At 45.5% G+C, this 19826-nt stretch overlaps 1 protein-coding gene across 4 annotated transcripts in view; it reads right to left on the bottom strand.

The window, feature by feature from the left end:
• The window catches only part of TP73 (tumor protein p73), a 91864-nt gene that overhangs the window by 3051 nt on the left and 68987 nt on the right, over positions 1 to 19826 (bottom strand). For 3 of the 4 annotated variants that reach the window (XM_088671676.1, XM_060276159.2, XM_060276160.2), the window contains 9 exons: positions 12389 to 12575; positions 11348 to 11463; positions 7953 to 8062; positions 6530 to 6672; positions 5901 to 5989; positions 4730 to 4854; positions 4187 to 4341; positions 2413 to 2545; positions 1469 to 1562 (listed from right to left, as the gene is read on the bottom strand). In XM_088671676.1, coding sequence (XP_088527802.1) covers positions 1469 to 1562; positions 2413 to 2545; positions 4187 to 4341; positions 4730 to 4854; positions 5901 to 5989; positions 6530 to 6672; positions 7953 to 8062; positions 11348 to 11463; positions 12389 to 12575 — 1152 coding nt within the window. The remainder of the gene's footprint in view (positions 1 to 1468; positions 1563 to 2412; positions 2546 to 4186; positions 4342 to 4729; positions 4855 to 5900; positions 5990 to 6529; positions 6673 to 7952; positions 8063 to 11347; positions 11464 to 12388; positions 12576 to 19826) is intronic. The other variant, XM_060276161.2, reaches the window with a different exon arrangement.

Below are 19826 nucleotides of genomic sequence, written 5' to 3'. Positions count from 1 at the left end.
ATGTATCCTCTAAGAATATGTTTTCCTCACAGAATACACATTTAAGGCATTTTCTCTCACAACACATATCTAAATGTCCATTTTCTCTCAGAGCACATCAAAATAGGCCTTTCCCCCCTTATGTTTAAATGTACCGTATATTCTTTCTCATATGTTTTTCATTCAAAATACGTATTCAAATGTGCATTTCCCCCTCAGAATACATTGTATTCTCTCTCAGAATATGTTTTTCTCACAGAATGCATATTTAAATGTGCATTTTCTCTCAGAATATGTATCAGAATGTTCATTTATCTCAGAAGGTGTCTGAAGGTGTGTTCTTCCTTGTGATATGTTTTTCACTCAGAATACATATTCAGTTGTGCATTTTCTCTCAGAATACGTTGTATTCTCTCTCACAATATGTTTTTTCCTTCAGAACACATATTCAAAGGCATATTTTCTCTCAGAATATATTTTTTTCTTCCTCACAATATGTTTTTTTCACGCAGAATGCATATTCAGTTTTGCATTTTCTTTCAGAAAACGTTGTATTCTCTCTCAGAATGTTTTTTCCTCAGAACACATAGTCAAAGGCATATTTTCTCTCAGAATACATTTCTCTCTCAGAATACATATTTAAATGTGTTCTTTCCCTCAGAATATGTATCTAACTCAGTATCATCCCGCAAGCTCCCTATTGTCTACACTGAGGGTTTGAGGTGGGGGACATTTCCTACCTGAAGGTACCTGGAAATTGAACTAGGGACCTTCCCATCAGATGTCAAACAAATAAATGACTATTTGACTTTTAGAAGACATCTGAAGGCAGCCCTGTTCAGACGTTTTTAATGGTCAACGTTTGATTATGTTTTTAATATTTTGTTGGGACCACCCAGAGTGGCTGGGGCAACCCAGTCAGATGGGTGGCATATAAATACTACTACTACTGCTGCTGCTACTATTTGTATACCACATTTTTTATCTAACAGAGACTCAATGTGGTTTACAGAGTAAAGCCAGATTATTATTTTGAAAGTTGCACAAAGTTTTGCATTAAATGTTCAGTGCTTGACAGAACCGACCACATTATTTCACCATTTTCTGCTTTGTGCTCTTCATATTTTTAGAACAAAAATGCAACCGATGATTGTGTGGGAAAGTCACATTATTATTATTATTATTATTATTATTATTATTATTATTATTATTCTGCATGCAAAGCAGATGTTCTACCACTGAGTTTTTGGCCTTTTCAACCATACCTGAGTACCCAAGGTTGTGGGGAAGGGTGCTCCAGGTAATTGTCTTTATTGTTGAACTAATATTATCATCAAGGTATTTCTCCTGTGACAAGCATGCATTTCAGCTGCTCGAGATCCCCGGTCCCGTCCCCCGCCCCCGCAATCCCATCCCAAAAAATGTTGTTTTGAGAACGACAGCCCCAAGAGAAACAGAGCAGTGATCAACAGATCTTCTCGGTATTTACCTCTAGAGTTAAGTTCTGCAGGTGGTAAAGAGTCTGTAACCCTTGTGAAGTAAAATAGTCAATGCAGTTTGAGCACCCCAAACCTGTTAAAAAACTGCAGAAGAAGAAAAGGGGAAAATATAGATATAGATATAGATATAGATATGGGGGGAAACATAAGCGGAGTTCAGTCCTCAGGTAAATTAAACTCTTATCAGTAAGGTAAGCTAGGAATGGTAAAATAATGGACAAGCTTCTCATATCCTATGATGGCTCCAATAACTGATAATATATTTTGTAATATTGAGGGGAAATGGTTCCCATAACTTGTCCCCTCCCCCTCCCCCGGCTCCCATTTAATTCTGACAGAAATCAATTTTTAAGAATATGATGGGTTAATAGGGACGGCTGCGGTAGGAAACGTGGCCTAAGGCAGGGGTAGCCAACATGGTGCCCTCCAAATGTTGCTGGACTACAACTTCCATCATCCATGACCTTTGGACCTGCTGGCCGGAGCTGGAGGGCAGCAACATTCTAGGCCACATCCATACCAAACATTTAAAACTCTGTGGTGCCACTTTAAACATCTTGTTATCCCTTAGCTAAAGAAAACAAGTTGTGAACAGAGCGCTCGCCTTTCTCTCCCACCCCACTCCCAACCGAGCATTGCCTAAGCCAGAGCTTTCCAAACTGTGTGTTGCAACATGTTAGTGTGTCGGCTGAAGTGTTGTTGCACGATAAGTGCCTGTATCTCTCATAAGAGGTTAGTTTAACCTCCGGTGTGCTAGCAAAACTGAATTATTGTTTCGTGAAATGATGCACGTCTAAAAAGTGTGCCACCAACATGAAAAGTTTGGAAAGCTCTGGCCTAAGCAAACCAATTGCTACAGAGGTTAGTGTGTGGTTAAACAAAAACAAAACCAGGCATTGCTGAGTTGACCCATGCTGAGCCACCTCCTTCCTACCTGACAAGGTTTGGGTCTGGGTTGTAGGGCGGAGGGGGTGTGCAATGCGACCCTGATACCATGGACTGCGAGGGGTGCCCGCCGTTCATTTCTCCATTGGACTGCATGGTGTGGCTGTTCAGCATTCCCGGCCCTGGGTTCAAGAAATGGCAGCAAACCAGCCTGGTGAGTTTGCAAAATACATTCCAGGTACAACCTTACACAATTCAGGGGCTGCCAACCCTTTGGGGCCAATGAGATCATAGGGAATGTTGATAAAATGCCGAAAAATGGCTGCAGTGTGGTGCAAAATGGATGCCTTGGAGGTGGCATAATAAAAAATGGCTACCCCATCTAAAAGAGCAGAAAAAGATATGTATTTAGCAGAGACATTGTGCAGGCTCCAAAGTGGGTAAAGGTGGGCACACACGCATTGATTGGCACCATGTGTAAGTATCACTGTTCCCCAGGCACATGCTGCCAGGGAAGGGTGCTTAGGAGGACAGTCTCACAATACAATGGTGCATGTGTGTACTCAGAAGGAAATCCCATTGAGTTCACTTGGGTTTACACCCAGGTAGGGGTGTTTGAACATGCCTCAATCCATTCCAGTATTCATTTGCCCTTTCACCTGGCAATTTTTGTTCTGCTGCAATTGCGTCGTTTTTGCACATGTCTGTGTTCCATCTAGTCATCCTCTGATGCAACAAGTATGTATATTTTAATGGTGTGTGTGTGTGTGTAGCACATAACAGACACACAAAAACCCAGTCGTCAACAGATATTCACAATCCTTCCTTGCATGTTCCCTTCCAAAGTTAATAAATTTCCATAAGGGTAGCCCTCTTAGAATTTTTGCAGCCAAAACAACAAAGAGCCAAAAAATGGCTTTTGCCATTAGCCCATTCAAAGCCATATATGGCTTCAAACCTATCTATGTTCACACAGAAGTAAGTCCCGCTGAATTTAGTGGGGTTACCGCCAGGTAACTTGGGGTTGATTTTGCAGCTCAGTGTAAGCTTGATGTCCTATCCCATTTTCCTCACTCAGGCATCAGGCAGAGACAGTTTATCTGGTCAGTTACAAGTCAAGAATACATTGTGGGAAAGCAAAGTAATTATAAATTTTATTTGTTTTTAAAACAAAGATTTAGAGTGGTCAAAAAATGGGCAGCCAAGTCCAGATGGCATCGCCTCTTCTTGGCTGTTTGAGGGGGTTCCCACTCCCCTGACAGTCATTATTTTACACTTGAATGCAGTTTGCTAGAACCTTGGGAGTTTTGTAAAAAAGAAAAAGGAACCACAAAGTAGCTCTCACAAGTTTGGGGAAGGGCTGTAGCTCAGTGGTAGAGTGTCCGCTTTGCATGAAGAACACCCCCCCCCCACCAGATCAACCCCCGGCTTCTCCAGGTAGGGCTGTGAATACCCCTTGAGTATGAACCTCAGGAGAGCTGATGCCAGTCAGTGTGGACAACAGTAAGCTAGATGATCCAATGGTTTGACTCAGCACAAAGCAGCTGTTTACACTTCCATATTCCCAAATTGCCCCATCTCGGTTCCAAAGGGAAGAGCGAGGCTTTCCGTTTTATTTAGAAAACTATATATCCCACCCTATACAGCCCTGAGAGGCTGGCTCAGGTAGCATGCAAGAAGCCCAAAATACAGGCACACTGAAATTGACTACAGGAAATGAAATGACAGGGTGTCTGTAGGGAACCAGGAAGATTCAGAGAAAGGGTGCTGCACAGACAATAAATAAATATTCTTGGCCTTTTGCATCAGGTGCCTTGCCTTACCCATCGGCCCAAGGGTGGTCCCAGCGCCGGAGCTGTGCTGTGGGGGTTGCCCCACGAGCTGGTTGACGGACGGCAGCTTATTGATCCCTCCCGTGTGATGCTTGTTGATTGGCGAGAGAACTGGGCCATAGGAAGAAGGAGGCTGAAGGTGAGTCCTGCATGGGGAATGGAGTTTGCTGGTCAGGGGTAGGGATGAGTAGGAGGGTAGGAGAAGTTTGCTCCAGTGCACATTTATTTCTTTATTTAATCAGCTTATTTAAACTTGCGCTCTCATCCTGCAATAGCTGATGGACCAAAGGGTTAACCACCCTTGAAATATTTGAAATTTGCTGACTGGTTTTGAAAACACAGAATCCTCTCTTCTGTAGAAATATAAACAAAGTGGCTTGCAACACAGAGAACACAACAGGTGGTGCCAAAGCGAATTAGAGGCAGACCCAACTAAATCTTGTTTTGTCCCCATCCTCCTCCATCACCCTGCTCACCCTAATAGTGCTGCATGTTGTTTTGGGGAAGAGCAGGGAAAGACAATTGGGGACTTACTGGCGTTGCAAGAGCTGTTGCTGTTGCTGGCGATAGGAGTCAACCAGCTGTTGGGGAACCAGCTCCACCAGCTCCAGGCTCTCCTTGATCTTCATCAGCATCTCAAAGTTCTCTCTGCCGCGTACCTGAATCAAGGAGAACAGATGTGAGTTAGAATCAAAAGGGTCGGAAGGGACCCCGGGGGGGGTGTCATTTGACCTAACCCTCCCCCTGTTCAGTGCAGGATCTGCAGCTGCAGCCTCTGCTATCATCCCTCCAGCGTAGGAGAGCCCACCACCTCTCAAGATGACTCTTGGACTAGATGACACTTGGGGGTCCCTTGCAACTCAACAGTTCTATGGTTCTATGATCACAGTTCAAATGTGCTCATCTCCACCCCCATCGTTCTGCCCGGACACTGAGGTCCAGCTCCGAGGGCCTTCTGGCGGTTCCCTCATTGCGAGAAGCCAAGTTGCAGGGAACCAGGCAGAGGGCCTTCTCGGTGGTGGCGCCTGCCCTGTGGAACGCCCTCCCATCAGATGTCAAAAGGGAAAACAGCTACCAGATTTTTAGAAGACATCTGAAGGCAGCCCTGTTTAGGGAGGCTTTTAATGTTTAACAAATTAGTGTACCGTGTTTCTCATATTATAAGACATGTCTTATATTTATTTTTTCCTCAAAAAAACTCACTATGGCTTATTTTCAAGGGATGTCTTATTTTTTTTCCTCCTCCTCCTGCCGCGGCCGGCATTGCTGCTGCGCCTATCACTATGTCTTATTTTCGGGGTATGGCTTATATTCCTTGAATGCTTAAAAATCCTGCTATGGCTTATTTTATGGGTATGTTTTAAAATATGAGAAACAGGGTATTTTAATGTTTCTGTTGGAAGCCGCCCAGAGTGGCTGGGGAAACCCGGCCAGATGGGCGGGGTATAAATAATAAATTGTTGTTGTTGTTATTATTATTATTATTATTATTATTATTATTATTATTATTATTATTGATTTGGGGGGGGCGTTCATTGGGACCTTTTGCAGGCATCATAGGAGGTAGTGGTGAGTTCACTGGTGACTGTGCATGCCAGATTGGAAAGCCGTGGTCTAGTTTATCTTAAAGCGTACTAGAGTGGTTTGTCACTTGTACAGCATTGCACACGCACACAAACACAAACCAGTCTCAGGTGCTACTTACAGGTACGTAATATGTCTCTTCTTCCCCATGCCTTCTTTTCTTCACTCCAGCTCCCAGTGCTGGAATACCTTGAGGACTTTGCTTGAAAGCTGGGTGAGGGGAGAGGAGGAAACAGTGACTGCTGTTAGACGGGGCTTAATTTGAGTCAAGGTTGAAACAGCACAAAGGCATCTTGGGGAGAATGGCGGAGAACCTGCAGCTCAAGGTGGTGTAATGCATTGCTGCCTCAGCGGTCCATCAAGGCTATAGATAGACTTCTCCATGAATTTGTCTAACCTGCTTTTAAAGCCGCCTAAGTTGGTGGCCATTGCCAGCTCCTGTGGTTACAAGTTCCACGGTTTAACCATTTGCTGCATGAAGAAGTACTTTCTTTTATCTCATGCAGCAATAGATAAGCAGCTTCCAGTGACCTGTCCATGGTCCTGAAAGCCCTGTTCGTACCTAGGAACCTACAGCCAATTAGCTTCAGTCATTTCAGTCATTTTAACTTTTGGTATATAAGAAGCTGCCTTATCCCAGACCAGTCCATAGGCCCACCTCACTCAGTATTGACTTCAGCAACAGGCAGCAGGTTGGGGGCAGCTGTCCTTCCTTGAATGCTGCCCATGATCCACAACCCAAAGACTTACTCCGCTTATTTGGGTTGCCGTTTTTCGCCACACTTTCATTCAGGGCCTGCTGCTCTCGGTAATGGTCTTCATCTGCTTTCCGGTCTCTGCCGGGACAAGCGCAGATTCGGCCTTCGAATGACCTCCTCCCCAAGACCTGTCCACTGAGAAGCAAAGGCAATGTCAATTCAGAAGACGTAAACCTCTATACCAACAGTGGGCTATATCTAATGTTAGTCCTACCCAGAGAAGACCCACTGAAACCCATGGACATGACTGCCTTGAGTCCATTAATTTCAGGTGGTCTGCTCTGAGCAGAACATAGTTGGATGCAACCTAGTGACTTTGTTTATAATTATTATAATTGTTATTAGACTTGTTACTGTGATTAGCAGTAACATAAAAACATAAATACAGTGTAATGTCTTGTAATGTTAACACATTCATTTTAAAAAAGTGCAAGTCACAAAAATATTCAAAACAATCCCTCCCCCAAATAATGGCCTTGGAAAGCTTTAGCAGCAAAAACCATAATCTTCCTAGTTTATCAAAAGCTGGAAGTTGGAAAAGATACATTTTTACTTGGCATCAACAATATATCAATGAAGGTGTCAGGTGGGGCTCACTAGGGAGAGTGTTCTGCAGTTTGGGAGCCACAACTGAAAAGGCCTTTTACCTCACCATCCTCCTCCAAGCCTCTCTTAAAGAAGGAACCCAGTGGAGGACCTCAGAAGAGATCTAAGGGTCTGGGTGGGTTCAGATCAGGAGATATTGAGGTCTCCTATGTGCTAGGCTGATACACTAAACCACCGTATTATTTGTCAAAAGAGGATAACTTTGCATACTTCCCTGAGCTGCTGTGTGGTGGTGGCAGTGGGAAGCAGATGAATGATAATAAGTGAGGAAGGTCCAAAGCCTGACCCTGGGTGTGTTAGGGCCAAACTAGACATAACATAGAAGTTGGTGAATCCATCTCCTGCTGTTATTTCTTCAGTTAATGGCAATTAGAGGGAGGGATGACTTGGTGTGGGTAGTGGGGGATGGGATCCAACTTTTCCCCTCTTGTCTCTAATTCAGATTCTGCCAACACACACCCAGCATGGCCAATGGTCAGGGATTCACTGGCTTCCTGCCCATGGCCTAGCACATCAGAAATAAGAACCATCACCTTGGGTTTGGCATGGAAACAAATCAGAACCCAGTGCACTTGACATAAGGCCAGTCTAAAAAGTATGTGCCAGTAAGCAACCTGTTGGCTGCACTTTGCATGCATCTCCAAACTGTCTTCAAGGGAATACCCCCTATAGAGGCATGGCTCCAATCTTCATCTACCTTCCCAACCCAATGCAAATCAACCCCACTCATCTGACTATCCGTTGGGGACTATATTGGCAGGGGAGTTGCATGTCCTCTTGCAGAGCTGGTGTTCACATGACTGACTCACTCTCTGGTCTCCAAGGTGATGATGATGAGGATGGGTCTCCTGTTCATTCCACCCACGCAGCTGCTGTTGCACATGAAGTTGTAAAGGATGGTGGTGAATTCGGTACCCACCTGATGAAGGAGAAAGAGAGGGGAGAAGGTGTGGTGAGCCATGTTTGGGATGTGCATAACATTATTATTATAGCTGGATGGGGATCTGGCCCATTTGTTGGAAGAGGCCATGGGAAAAGGTGAAGAGTAGAAAGGATCGGCTGGATGGGAATGGGTTTGAGGAAAGGGCATAGCTCAGCAGTACAGCATCTGCTATGCATGCAGATGGCCCTGGGTTCAATCTCTGGCATTTCCAGGTAGGGCAGTATGAAACCTTGGAGAGGCACTGTCAATCATTGTAGACAGTACTAATCTAAAGGCGGGTGTCTGTGCAAAGACAGGATCCCAAATTCAATCCACAATTTCACAAACCAAACAGCCAATTCTGATTCTTCTTTAAGTCCTAAGCCTCCCAACATTATTTGTGTGGAGGTCCAACATGCTGGCATGGTTTAAGAACATTTTAAATGATGGTTTTCGCCTCATTTTTAGCTGTTCTCATTTTTATCTGTAAGCTGCCTTGAACCCTGCCAGGGAAAAAGGCAGGGTAATTAATTAATAAACAACAACAACAGGTTTAAAGTGACCCCATAAACAAGCGTCCTTCCTCCACCAAAAAAGAAAACAGTTTAGAGGGTGAAATTTATAAGGGGGAACCCTTTGTTGTTGTTGCATCTATCATTAAACAAACAGGAGTCAGAATCCTTGTTGATCTATGGAAGATCATTCAGAACTCCACTAGTAAATCTTCTGCCCACCCCATAGTAGGTGACCTTTTGAGGTCTCAGACCTTTTCCCGAAGTGGAAACCAGAGGCTTGGTGTGGTATAGTGGTTACAGTGGCAGACAAGGACTCGGGAGACCCAGGTTCAAGTATCACTCAGCCATGAAGCTTGCTGGATTTCACTGGGCCAGTCACTATTTCTCAGCCTGACCTACCTCGCAGGGTTGTTGTAAGTATAAGATGGGAAGGGGAGAACTACACATGCCACTTTGAGCTCTTTGGCATAGAAAGGCACGAATAAACAAAACGAAGCATTGCAAGCTGAGCGTGGAATCAAAGTTGCAGTAATGATGCCCAAATTGAAGCATATTACATACTGGGTGCAGAATAGAGTTGCAATAATTCTGCCCAACAGTAGGGGGAGATCCAAGCCTTCCTATAAGCAGTCTTCATTTTTCCTTCTGCAGCTCATAGCTGCCAAGTTTTCCCTTTTCTCGTGAGGAAGCCTATTCAGCATAAGGGAATTTCCCTTAAAAAAAGGGAGAACTTGGCAGCTATGCTGCAGCTCCCCCCTAAAACTCTCCTGCATTTCTCCTCCTTTGCGATGCTGCAATGTATGTAAGTTTAGAGCAGTAGAAGGTGGGCATGTCCTTTAAAGAGTGAGGAGCTACAGGTGTGCTTCTTGATAGGTGAGGATGCAGAGCACACCTGGTAGGTGTTCCTATCCTGAATGTAGATGCAGCCAACATTTGGTTTTTCTTCCTGGGGTTTGCAAACATTGGAGGTACATATGTCATACCCCCAGATCCATAGTTCAATAAATGTAGAAGGAAGGTAAGGTGAAAGTTAGGAGGCTGCTTTGCACCAAGTAAAACCAGTGGTTCAGCTAGATCAGGATTGCCTATGCTGACTGCCAGTGGCTTTCCAGGATTTCAGACACAGGGACATTCCCAGCCCTACCTGGAGATACCTGGGACCTTCTGCGTGCACTTCAGATGCTCTGCAACGTAGCTACAGCCCTTCATTATACTAAGACAGGCTATTGATCCATCTAGCTCAGTACGAGAAGCCAAGTTACAGGGAACCAGGCAGAGGGCCTTCTCGGTAGTGGCTCCCACCCTGTGGAATGCCCTCCCACTAGAGGTCAAAGAGAACAACAACTACCAGACCTTTAGAAGGCATCTCAAGGCAGCCCTGTTTAGGGAAGCTTTTAATGTTTGATGGATCTCTGTATTTTAATGTTTGATGGATTTCTGTGTTTTAGAATTTCTGTTTTGTTGGAAGCCGCCCAGAGTGGCTGGGGGAACCCGGCCAGATGGGCGGGGTATAAATAATAAATTATATTATTATTATTACTGTCTACACTGACTGGCAGCAGGTCTTGAGAGTTTCAGGCAGGGGACCTTTCCAGGAGATGCTAAGAATAAAACCTGGAACCTCCTGCAGGCGAAGCAGCTTCTCTACCACTGAGTTGTGTGATCTCTTCCCTTAAAGTGAAAGTAAGATTCTAGTCCTCATGGTTCCAGATGAGGTGCTGTTAAAGAAGCCGCATTGCATCTAGTCAGACCATCAGCCCAACAAGCTTATCAGGAAGGGGGACATTCCCAGTCCTACCTGGTGATGCTGGGGATTGAACCTGGGACCATCTGCATGCAAAATAAATGCTTTGCCACTGAGCTACTACCTCTGTGGTGGATTAAGACTGGGCAATGCTCATGTGTAGCTGCTTTTCCTTCAGAATAAAAACCGGCCAGCTTAAATACTGATTCCTCCCTGCTGCCTTTTAAAGCATATTTAACATGCTTGGCCCTTAGAAGTGGAGAAACCTGTTTTGCACCAGTGTCCTCTTCCTTTCCCACACAGTGGGAGGCTGCACTCTGTGCAGCAGGAGTGGGGAACCTCAGGCCCAAGAGTTGGATGCGGCCCTCAAGGGTCTTTCTATATGGCCCTTGGGACTCTTCTCAGGCAACGCCCCTTCCCCTATCCTCACACAACGGCTCTCAATGGCCCTGTTCTGCCCTCCTCCTTGACTGTTATTGTAGGAACCAACTCCTAGGGGCCAAGGGGTCTTCGGTTCCCCCCAATAAAATATTTGAGGGCCCCCCAAGTTGATGGGCATTGCCATTCAAATGGTGCACTGCACCACATCATGCGATCGATTGAGTAATTTCGTTGTTCCCGCAAGGGGACAATGACAATAAAGGTATCTTTTTATGCAGGGCGGGGCTTACCTGGGCCCCTCAAATATTTTATTCAAGGTGACTGTGACTCTTGTTTGCCTGGATGGAGAGATGAATGCAGGACTTGTGTGTATGTGAAACCTCTGGCTGTTACCATACAGTGGTGAGAATAGTGAATTTAAAGCTTCAGTCTGCCAGCAGCTGCCTCTCATGAGAAGCATGCTTTTTCTGAAAGCTCAACCCTGTTCTCCAATTAACATTGTGGATTCCCGGGCTTCTCCCTCTGGCTCCGAGCCTCAAGAGGTCTAGCAACCTCCACTCACCACCGGCAAGAGAGAGAGAGAGAAATTATGCCCATTGCTTCAAACGTTGCTGTTTTCCCCCCATTAGCAAGTCAGATTACCTGGGGAGGTTCATAAGGAACCATCACACTCTGCCTCCCAGTTACAGGGTCATCCACATATTGAGATAGGTTGTTGCCTTCCACACGGATTAAGTGGCTTGCAGGAGCCGAGAGACCTGTGAAGACAAAAAGCAGGCTTAACTGCAAGTATTTGCGCCTTTAGTTGTCTTTTTGGGTGGAGAAGCCAGAAATGCCTCTCAATGGAATGTCACTATCAACAGCAGAAATTCCTGTGAGGCCAAGACCCATCGTAATGTAAGCCAATAAGATTGTCCTTCTGACTGGCTGCTGGGGGAAGCAATCCACCTTACCAACCTCAGGCTGCCTTGATGTGCCAACTGTCTTGCCATCAGTAAGGAATGAACTTTGCCTCTCATTGGCTCTGGTGCCACCTAGTGTTGCTCTCACTGCCTTAAAAGGTAAAGGTAAAGGGCCCCTGACCATCAGGTCCAGTCTTGTCCGACTCTGGGGTTGCGGCGCTCATCTCGCTCTATAGGCCGAGGGAGCCGGCGTTTGTCTGCAGACAGCTTCCGGGTCATGTGGCCAGCATGACAAAGCTGCTTCTGGCGAACCAGAGCAGCGCACGGAAACGCTGTTTACCTTCCCGCCGGAGCAGTCCCTATTTATCTACTTGCACTTTGATGTGCTTTCGAACTGCTAGGTGGGGAGGAGCTGGGACCGAGCAACGGGAGCTCACCCCGTTGCAGGGATTCGAACCACCGACCTTCTGATCAGCAAGCCCTAGACTCTGTGGTTTAACCCAATGCTGAATCAATCACAATGGACAACCCATTACAAGGGGGCAGAGGGTCATATCCAGTGTGAGCCCTGCTCAAAGTGGATACATTGAAATGAATAGACATGAGGATTGACCAGATGGCCTGCTGGGTCCCTTTGTACAGTTTTATGGTCCTATGGATAACTAAGGTCCACTGATTTCAGTGGGTCTTTTCTGAGTAAATCATAGCTGGAGACAACCCAATGCATTCCAGAACTTCCTGAGAACCAATGGCACACACTTCCTGTTGAACCTGATCTCACCGTCATTGAAGTCACGCCCGAGCTCATGGTTTGGACACCGCTTCACCACTTCCGTCACATGCTCCGCCTTCTTGTAGACTGGCATGGCTCGGATGACAGTCCCTGGAGGAGGAGGCGTTGACACTTTGATCTGGATGGGGCACGTCTTTGCAATCTGACAGTAGAGTTTCTTGAGCAACGGGGAATACTGGAAAGAGGAACAAGGTGCAAATGTGAATGGGGGTGTGCTAGCACTTCTCATTCTTTCTCCATGGATGGCCACCAAGAGGAATCTGCCTGGAAGGTGGATTTGGAAAACCTGTTCTCCTCCTAACCAGCACTGACCTTTGCATTTGCCAAGTGGCAGAATAAATCATGATGTCATTCTACAAACCTATGGTGCAACCACATTTGGAATACCGATCACCTCACCTCCAAAGTGGATATTGTAGCACAGGGATCAGCAAAGATTGTGTGGCTTGGGCCGGTTCACGGTCCTGCAGATGCCACCGTGGGGCAGAGTGTGTGTGCGCGCATGCATGCATGCATGCATGCGCAAACACTATTTCCGGTACTCCTTCTGGCGTGGGGGAGGCGTGTGTAGCACGGCAGCATTGTGGAAAGCGGACCCGCTCTGCTCTGCGCTGGTTTAGCATGGTGCATGGGAGCTGATCGAGTGGGAGGCAGGGGTCCCCGAGCGGGCAGCGGGGGTCCATGGGCCAGTTAAATGACCCAAATGGGCCGCTTGTGGCCCATGGGCCTTAGGTTGACGACCCCTGTTGTAGCATTAGAAAAGGTTCAGAAAAGGTTTAGCCAACATTAAAACTTGTGGACATCCAATGAAGCTGAATGCTGGAAGATTCAGAACAGGTAAAAAGAAAGTACTATGGAACTTCTGCTATCAATGGCTACTAGGAACAGTAGCCTTCCTCCATGGTCAGAGGCCATAATGCTTCTGAATACCAGTTGATTAAAACCAGAAGAGGGAAGAGAACTCTTGTACCAGGGTCATGCTTGTGGCATTGGATAGCTCAGTTGGTTAGAGCGTGGTGCTGATCATGTCAAGGTGGCAGGTTTGACCCCCATTTGGAACAGCTGCATATTCCTGCCTTGCAGGGGGTTGGACTAGATGATCCTCAGTGTCCCTTCCAACTCTACAATTCTATGATTCTAAACCGGAAGTGAGTGTTGAACGTCTGATGGGGCTTCTGCGGCTTCTGATTGGCTGCAGGAGCTGCGCTTTGGAAGTCGAACATTTTGAAAGTTGAACGGACTTCTGGAATGGATTCTGTTGACTTCCGAGGTACGACTGTACAGGAAGCTTCTAAGTCAGACCATGGGTCTGTCAAACTTAGTACTGTCATGGGCCGACAGCAACTTTCCAGGTTTTTCCCCCCTAACCCTACCTGCGATGGCAGTGAATGAATCTGAGACCTCCTGCATGCAAAGCAGATGTGTTATCTACCACTGAGTTATAGCCCTTTACAAAATTCATTTCAGAACAAATGGAAAATTTGGCTGAATGTGCACCTCTCAGTACAGTTTTCAGATATGTTCTGAAATCGATGCAGAGAGGAATGAATTATCAAGTCAGATGTGGAACTGCAGCTCATGCCCATTTGTTCTCCTATTAGAAGCATGAGGGAAGCACTGGTCTGTTTTGGTGCTTGTGGTTATAGAGCTGACGTCTGTAATTGTGGCTGGATCTAGATACATCAAAGAAGCAATTCAGTTAAACACATTGTAAACTTCATACAGGGAAGTTCTGTCAGTGTCATAGTGTTATAACACATATAAAGTGCTTTATCTTTACAAATGTAGCTGAGTCCTGTATCTAAAAAAAGGTAAAGGACACCTGATAGTTAAGTACAGTCGTGAACGACTCTGGGGTTGCGGTGCTCATCTTGCTTTACTGGCCGAGGGAGCTGATGTTTGTCCACAGACAGTTTTTCCAGGTCATGTTGCCAACATGACTAAGCCGCTTCTGGAGAAACCAGAGCAGAGCACGGAAACGCCATTTACCTTCCCGCCGGAGTGGTACCTATTTATCTACTTGCACTTTGACATGCTTTCGAACTGCTAGGTTGGCAGGAACTGGGACCGAGCAACGGGAGCTCACCCCATCACAGGGATTCAAACCGCCGACCTTCCAATTGGCAAGCCCTAGGCTCAGTGGTTTAGACCACAGCACCACCCACTTTATCTTTACAAATGTAGCTGAGTCCTGTATCTAGTGGCCATCATTTATTGCCTCCCAGAATGCCCTGGATGTTGCATAGTTCTTTTAGAGGGGAAATGACAACTACTAGTGGGGGCCACCATTTCCCCCTTCAGAAATGCTGGATTGGGGGGGGGTCCTGAAAGGGGGAAAGTCTCTTGGAATGGCTCCAGAATCTAGCTTTGCTGCTGGATTCCAAAATAAAACTATTTTTTATTTTAAAAACTTTTTTTAAAGAAAAAAAGAGGAAATGATCAACAAAATGAATACAAAATCCAAATAAACAAACAACTAAATTAATGCCAGTATGGTGCAGTGGTTAGAGGGCTAAGCTAGAATCTGGGAGACTTGGATTCAAATCCTTCATTTGTTGAGTAGCCTTGGGCTGGACACAATCTCTCATATTAGCCTACCTCATAGCTGCCAAGTTTTCCCTTTTCTCGCGAGGAAGCCTATTCAGCATAAGGGAAAATCCCTTAAAAAAAGGGATAACTTGGCAGCTATGGCCTACCTCCCAGGGTTGTTGTGAGGATCAAGATGGGGAGGAAGAGGAAAGCACTATATGCTACCTTGAGCACCTTAGGAGAAAGTTGGGAATGTAAATCTAATACTAAGTTAAGTTGTTAAGTTATAATGGAACAAATTAGGGTCCTAAAAACAACAACCCAAAAGTGATAATGAAATAGAAGAAAAAGTATTGCAGATCTCTGTTACAAAGCAGTTCAATCTACTGCTCTTTTGATCCACCCATCCAATTATAGTTCCACTTGATCCCAATCAGCTAATAGGATATGCTTGACAGGGAGAAATTGATTGACAAGTACTCAAAAGCTGTATACACATGTCATTTTATTATGGAATCAATGGAGACTGAGTACTTGTTTCATTGACATTGTCCATGCACAATCTAGATCTAGTACGTCTTCTTTCTTTCTTTTTTCTTTCGCCTTGGGTCATAGCTGCCAAGTTATCCCCCTTTTTAAGGGAAATTCCCTTATGCTGAATAGGCTTCCTCGTGAGAAAAGGGAAAACTTGGCAGCTATGCCTTGGGTGGGCAAATGTTTCTTGTGGAATCGGTTTCATTCTTAAAATAAAAGCTCATTGCAGATTGATCTTGCATTACTCCACAGCATGTCCATTAGAAAACAGGTGTAGGCAGGGCCGGCAATGGAGGGAAGATGCATCCACACCTGTCCGATGACACTGTGTGTGGGCATATACCAAGATCACAATTGCCACTTCCTCCTTCATTCACTTCAGGCAGGTGCAAGGAGGAAAAGGCATGGCTAACCTAATCAAGGGGAGGGTTTTCAGTTGTATATCAAGTAACTGCACCTACCCTTGTGGGCAGCAGGATCTAGACTCAATCTAGATAGAAGCAGCATGTTGAAGATGAGCTTGAATGACTCAAGATTGAGAAAAACTTCATTTTTGCACTGCATAGTGTGTATGCAACCCAAGTCAGCTTAAACCATTTCCATAGTTTGATGGGTAGGTAGTTAGTTTTAAATGCAAGCTACTTTGAACTTTTGTATAAACAATGCGGTATAACCAAGTAGAACTAATTAAAATTTGAAATAATAAATTATACATAAATCTACTTGCCGAACTCCTTTTTGTTTTCAATAGCCAGATGCAGATGTATGATCAGGAGTGAGAAGCTGACCTGTGTCATGTTCAGTCAATAGATACACCACCACCAAGCCCAGCTCATGCTAGTTATCTACCTGTCTCTCTGTCTGTCTACAGAGAAAGCTATCTGAGCAGGGTACCAGCAGATGACATAAGACAAAGTGCAAATGCACATGGTTGTATCCAGTTAAATCCTGCTCCAAGTAGACCTACTGTAATTAATGCTTTTGACTCAGGTACACACTTCTGCTAGCAATTTTCCCATATACAATGCATTTGTGTATGTCATTTCCCCCTAACATGTTCATTTTTAATGCACATCCCCCCCCTCATATATGCATTTTTGTTTTTGTTGCAAACATTGGCAGGAGAGCAGCCTTGCAAAATGCAAATTCTGAATGACAGCTGCATTTCGGTTCATGTAGTGGTCCAAGAAGTGCAAATTAGGTAGCTTCTTGTTCGAATGCAAACATCGCTAGCAAAGACCACAGGCCCACTTTGCCACCCATTGTGGACCAGCCTCTATTAGGCACACCCCTCTGCACGAACCAGTGGTATCCTGATTATTTGGTTGGCCTCTCTCTCTCTTTCATGGCAAGGACTGAGAATAGGAGGGGTTTCCCCAACATGCCGGAACAAGCACCTTTGCTCAGAGATCCCAAAAATTCACACTGAGTTTGCTCCTTGCATGGATCTGCTGGGACAAGTTGGCTTGAGGTGGAAGCTGAGAATAACAAGACCTCACTGTTGAAAAATCTAGAATACCCAGCTCCAAAAAAAGAAAAAGAGCTTTGAACAGGTAAAGACAATGGCAACCTGACACTGATAATTTAGCAAATGATTGCACATCCCATCACTTACCCCCTGCCACATTGCTATTAGAGCTCTGGGGCAAAAAAAAAAAAGTGGCAACCCTCATTGTTAATGTTTGGACATCTGGTGGGATATTGGTGTAGTACCGAATCTCCCCTCTGCATTGATCTGGAAAGAGTCATGGGTCAGTTGTAGAGCACATGCTTTGCATGCAGAAGTCCCCAGGTTCAGTCCCTGGCATCTTCAGGTAGGACTGGAAAAGATCCCTGCCTGAAACCCTGGAGAGCCACTGCAAGTCAGTGTTGGCAATACTGAGCTTGATGGAGCAATGGCCTGACTCAGTTGAAGGGAGACCCCTGTGATGCAGAATACTTTCTTCCTCCACTCCCTTCCCTTTCCTCCTCATCCCATTGTGCACCTGCATGCTTTGTCAACTTCAAGCTTCTAGTCCATAGTTTTTAAACCTTCAACACACCCACCCAACAGAGGGCACAGTGAAAGTGCAAATGCCATTTTCCTAGCGGAGGGACTCCAGCTTTGAAATGCAATGCTTAAGGGGTAGTTGATTTTCTGGGCTTCACAATGTTCAAGCCACTGTCACTGACAGACTTCAGGTTTTTTTTTGGGGGGGGGAATGTAAGGAAAAGCCCAACTTATACTGACACTCCTCCTAATTTATACAGTTCACCTGCTTTGTTGCCTGATTAATTTTTGTCATATTCCAAGCCCATCAGTCCAAAAGTTGCACAAGAGCAGTAAATTTTGAATAATTGCTATCATGAAAACTAATAATTCTCTCCCCCCACACTCCTTTTGTGCCAGAGAAAAAACATTCTATATGGAGTTCAAGGTGGAGTCATTTGAGGACATAGGAGTGAACTCCTAGGGGCCAAGGTTCCTTCTGCTCCCCCCAATAAAATACTTGAGGGGGCTGCCCCCCAAGTTGATGGGCATTGTCATTCATATGGTGTGCATCTGCTGTTTCATGTGAACCATTATGTGGGGCGGGGCTTACCTGGCCTCCACAGTATTTTATTCAAGTTGTTTGAGGGGCATTTTCTGATGGGCTCTACATCCCTTGCATTTACTGAACATGCTGAGATAAGGTAATTGTTCTTTCAGTGTGTGAGGGAGGTGGGGGCTGTCACAGGATTTCGCTGGTTATTATTCCTTCCCCACAGGGCTGGCCCAATACATTTTGCCTTGGCACCTGAGGCAAACCACAAAACGCCCACGCCCCCCAGGCAGGGAAGAAGGGGGTGAATGAAGAGGTACACCAGGAACCGGGGGGGGGTGTTTAAATATCTGCATTGGGGAAAAGGATGAAAAATTAAGATCTACATTGGGAACAATGGGGGGGGGAGTAAAGATCTACATCTGGATGGGGGGGGGTCAAATCAACCTTCATGCCTGTCCATACGCTTCCTCTCTGCGCACAAAGGGACCTGAGGTTCCCTTTTTCGTGCTCCACCGAGCAAAACAATAGGAATAACCAGCCACATAAATCAACCCTAAAGCACCACCAACCCAGTGGCCCATCCAGGTTCCCTCCGAACACGGCAACGCTTTGCACGTGCTGCCGAAGGGGGATTGTTGTTTTCGAAGAATCTCTGGAGGCCTCGCAGGAGCTGTTGGGACTTGATGGGGTTATCAGAGGCGGCTTGTCTGTGTGGGGTTGTGGCAGCCTCCTCCCCCCCCCCTCCCCGCGCAAGGCTCCGAGCTGCTGCTGCTCAAGAAAAGGTTTCTTCTCCGTGTCATAACATGGCATAACGAGATAATTTGTACTGAGCGGCTTAGCGTAAAGCACCTCCGCTGTCCCAGAACTTTTTCGTTTCCCAGACATGCTGGGGACGTGCCTGGGAATGTCGGCCATGAAAGGGATCCTTTGACAGGAGTCATCCATGTGTTTAACACCTGGCCAGGTGAGGGGGAAATACCTCCCCCCCCCGCTATAATCCCCAGCCCTTCCCCAAAGGGGAGCCCCAGAGGGATTATTGGACTCCTCACAAATGGACAGTGAAGCTCACAGGGAAACTGGGGAGAGGTTGGAATGGTCCTTATTCACATACAATCAGCGGAGACATTAGGGCAGTTTCACTGGCAGGACCAGAGTTTGAGACTTTTGTTGATGTCAATAGGGATGGGGGGAATATACAGAAGGAGCCTTTTTGGCAAATTGGTATAATAAAGCCATGCACTGGTTAGAGTAGCAGGCTGCTGCCTGGGAGAAACCAGGGTTCAAAGCCCCACTTGGCCATGAAGCTCAATGGGTAACCATGGGCCAGACACTGCCTCTCAAACCAACCTACCTCACAGGGTTATTGTTGAGCTTAAATGAGGAGGGGCAGGATAACCACCCACTTTGTCTTCTGCCCCGTCTTTCACTGGGATGCATCTCTTGAAAGGAATGCAGCCCTTGCATCTATCTATCTCTATCTATCTCTATCTCTATCTCTATCTCTATCTCTATCTCTATCTCTATCTCTATCTCTATCTCTATCTCTCTCTATCTAATCTCTATCTAATCTATATCTATCTATCTATCTATATATGTATGTATATATTTCATACCCCAGGTCTAGAAGTATGCGGATAACAGCATATGGGATTGAATAATAATAATAATAATAATAATAATAATAATAATAATAATAATAATTTATTATTTATACCCCGCCCAGCCACTCTGGACGGCTTCCAACAGAAAAATAAAATACAGTAATCTATTAAACATTAAAAGCCTCCCTAAACAGGGCTGCCTTCAGATGTCTTCTAAAAGTCTGGTAGTTGTTGTTC

Source organism: Zootoca vivipara, chromosome 6 (genome assembly GCF_965207765.1).
Source record: "Zootoca vivipara chromosome 6, rZooViv2.hap1.1, whole genome shotgun sequence".
NCBI lineage: Eukaryota > Metazoa > Chordata > Lepidosauria > Squamata > Lacertidae > Zootoca > Zootoca vivipara.
This window is presented reverse-complemented; position numbering and strand designations above follow the sequence as displayed.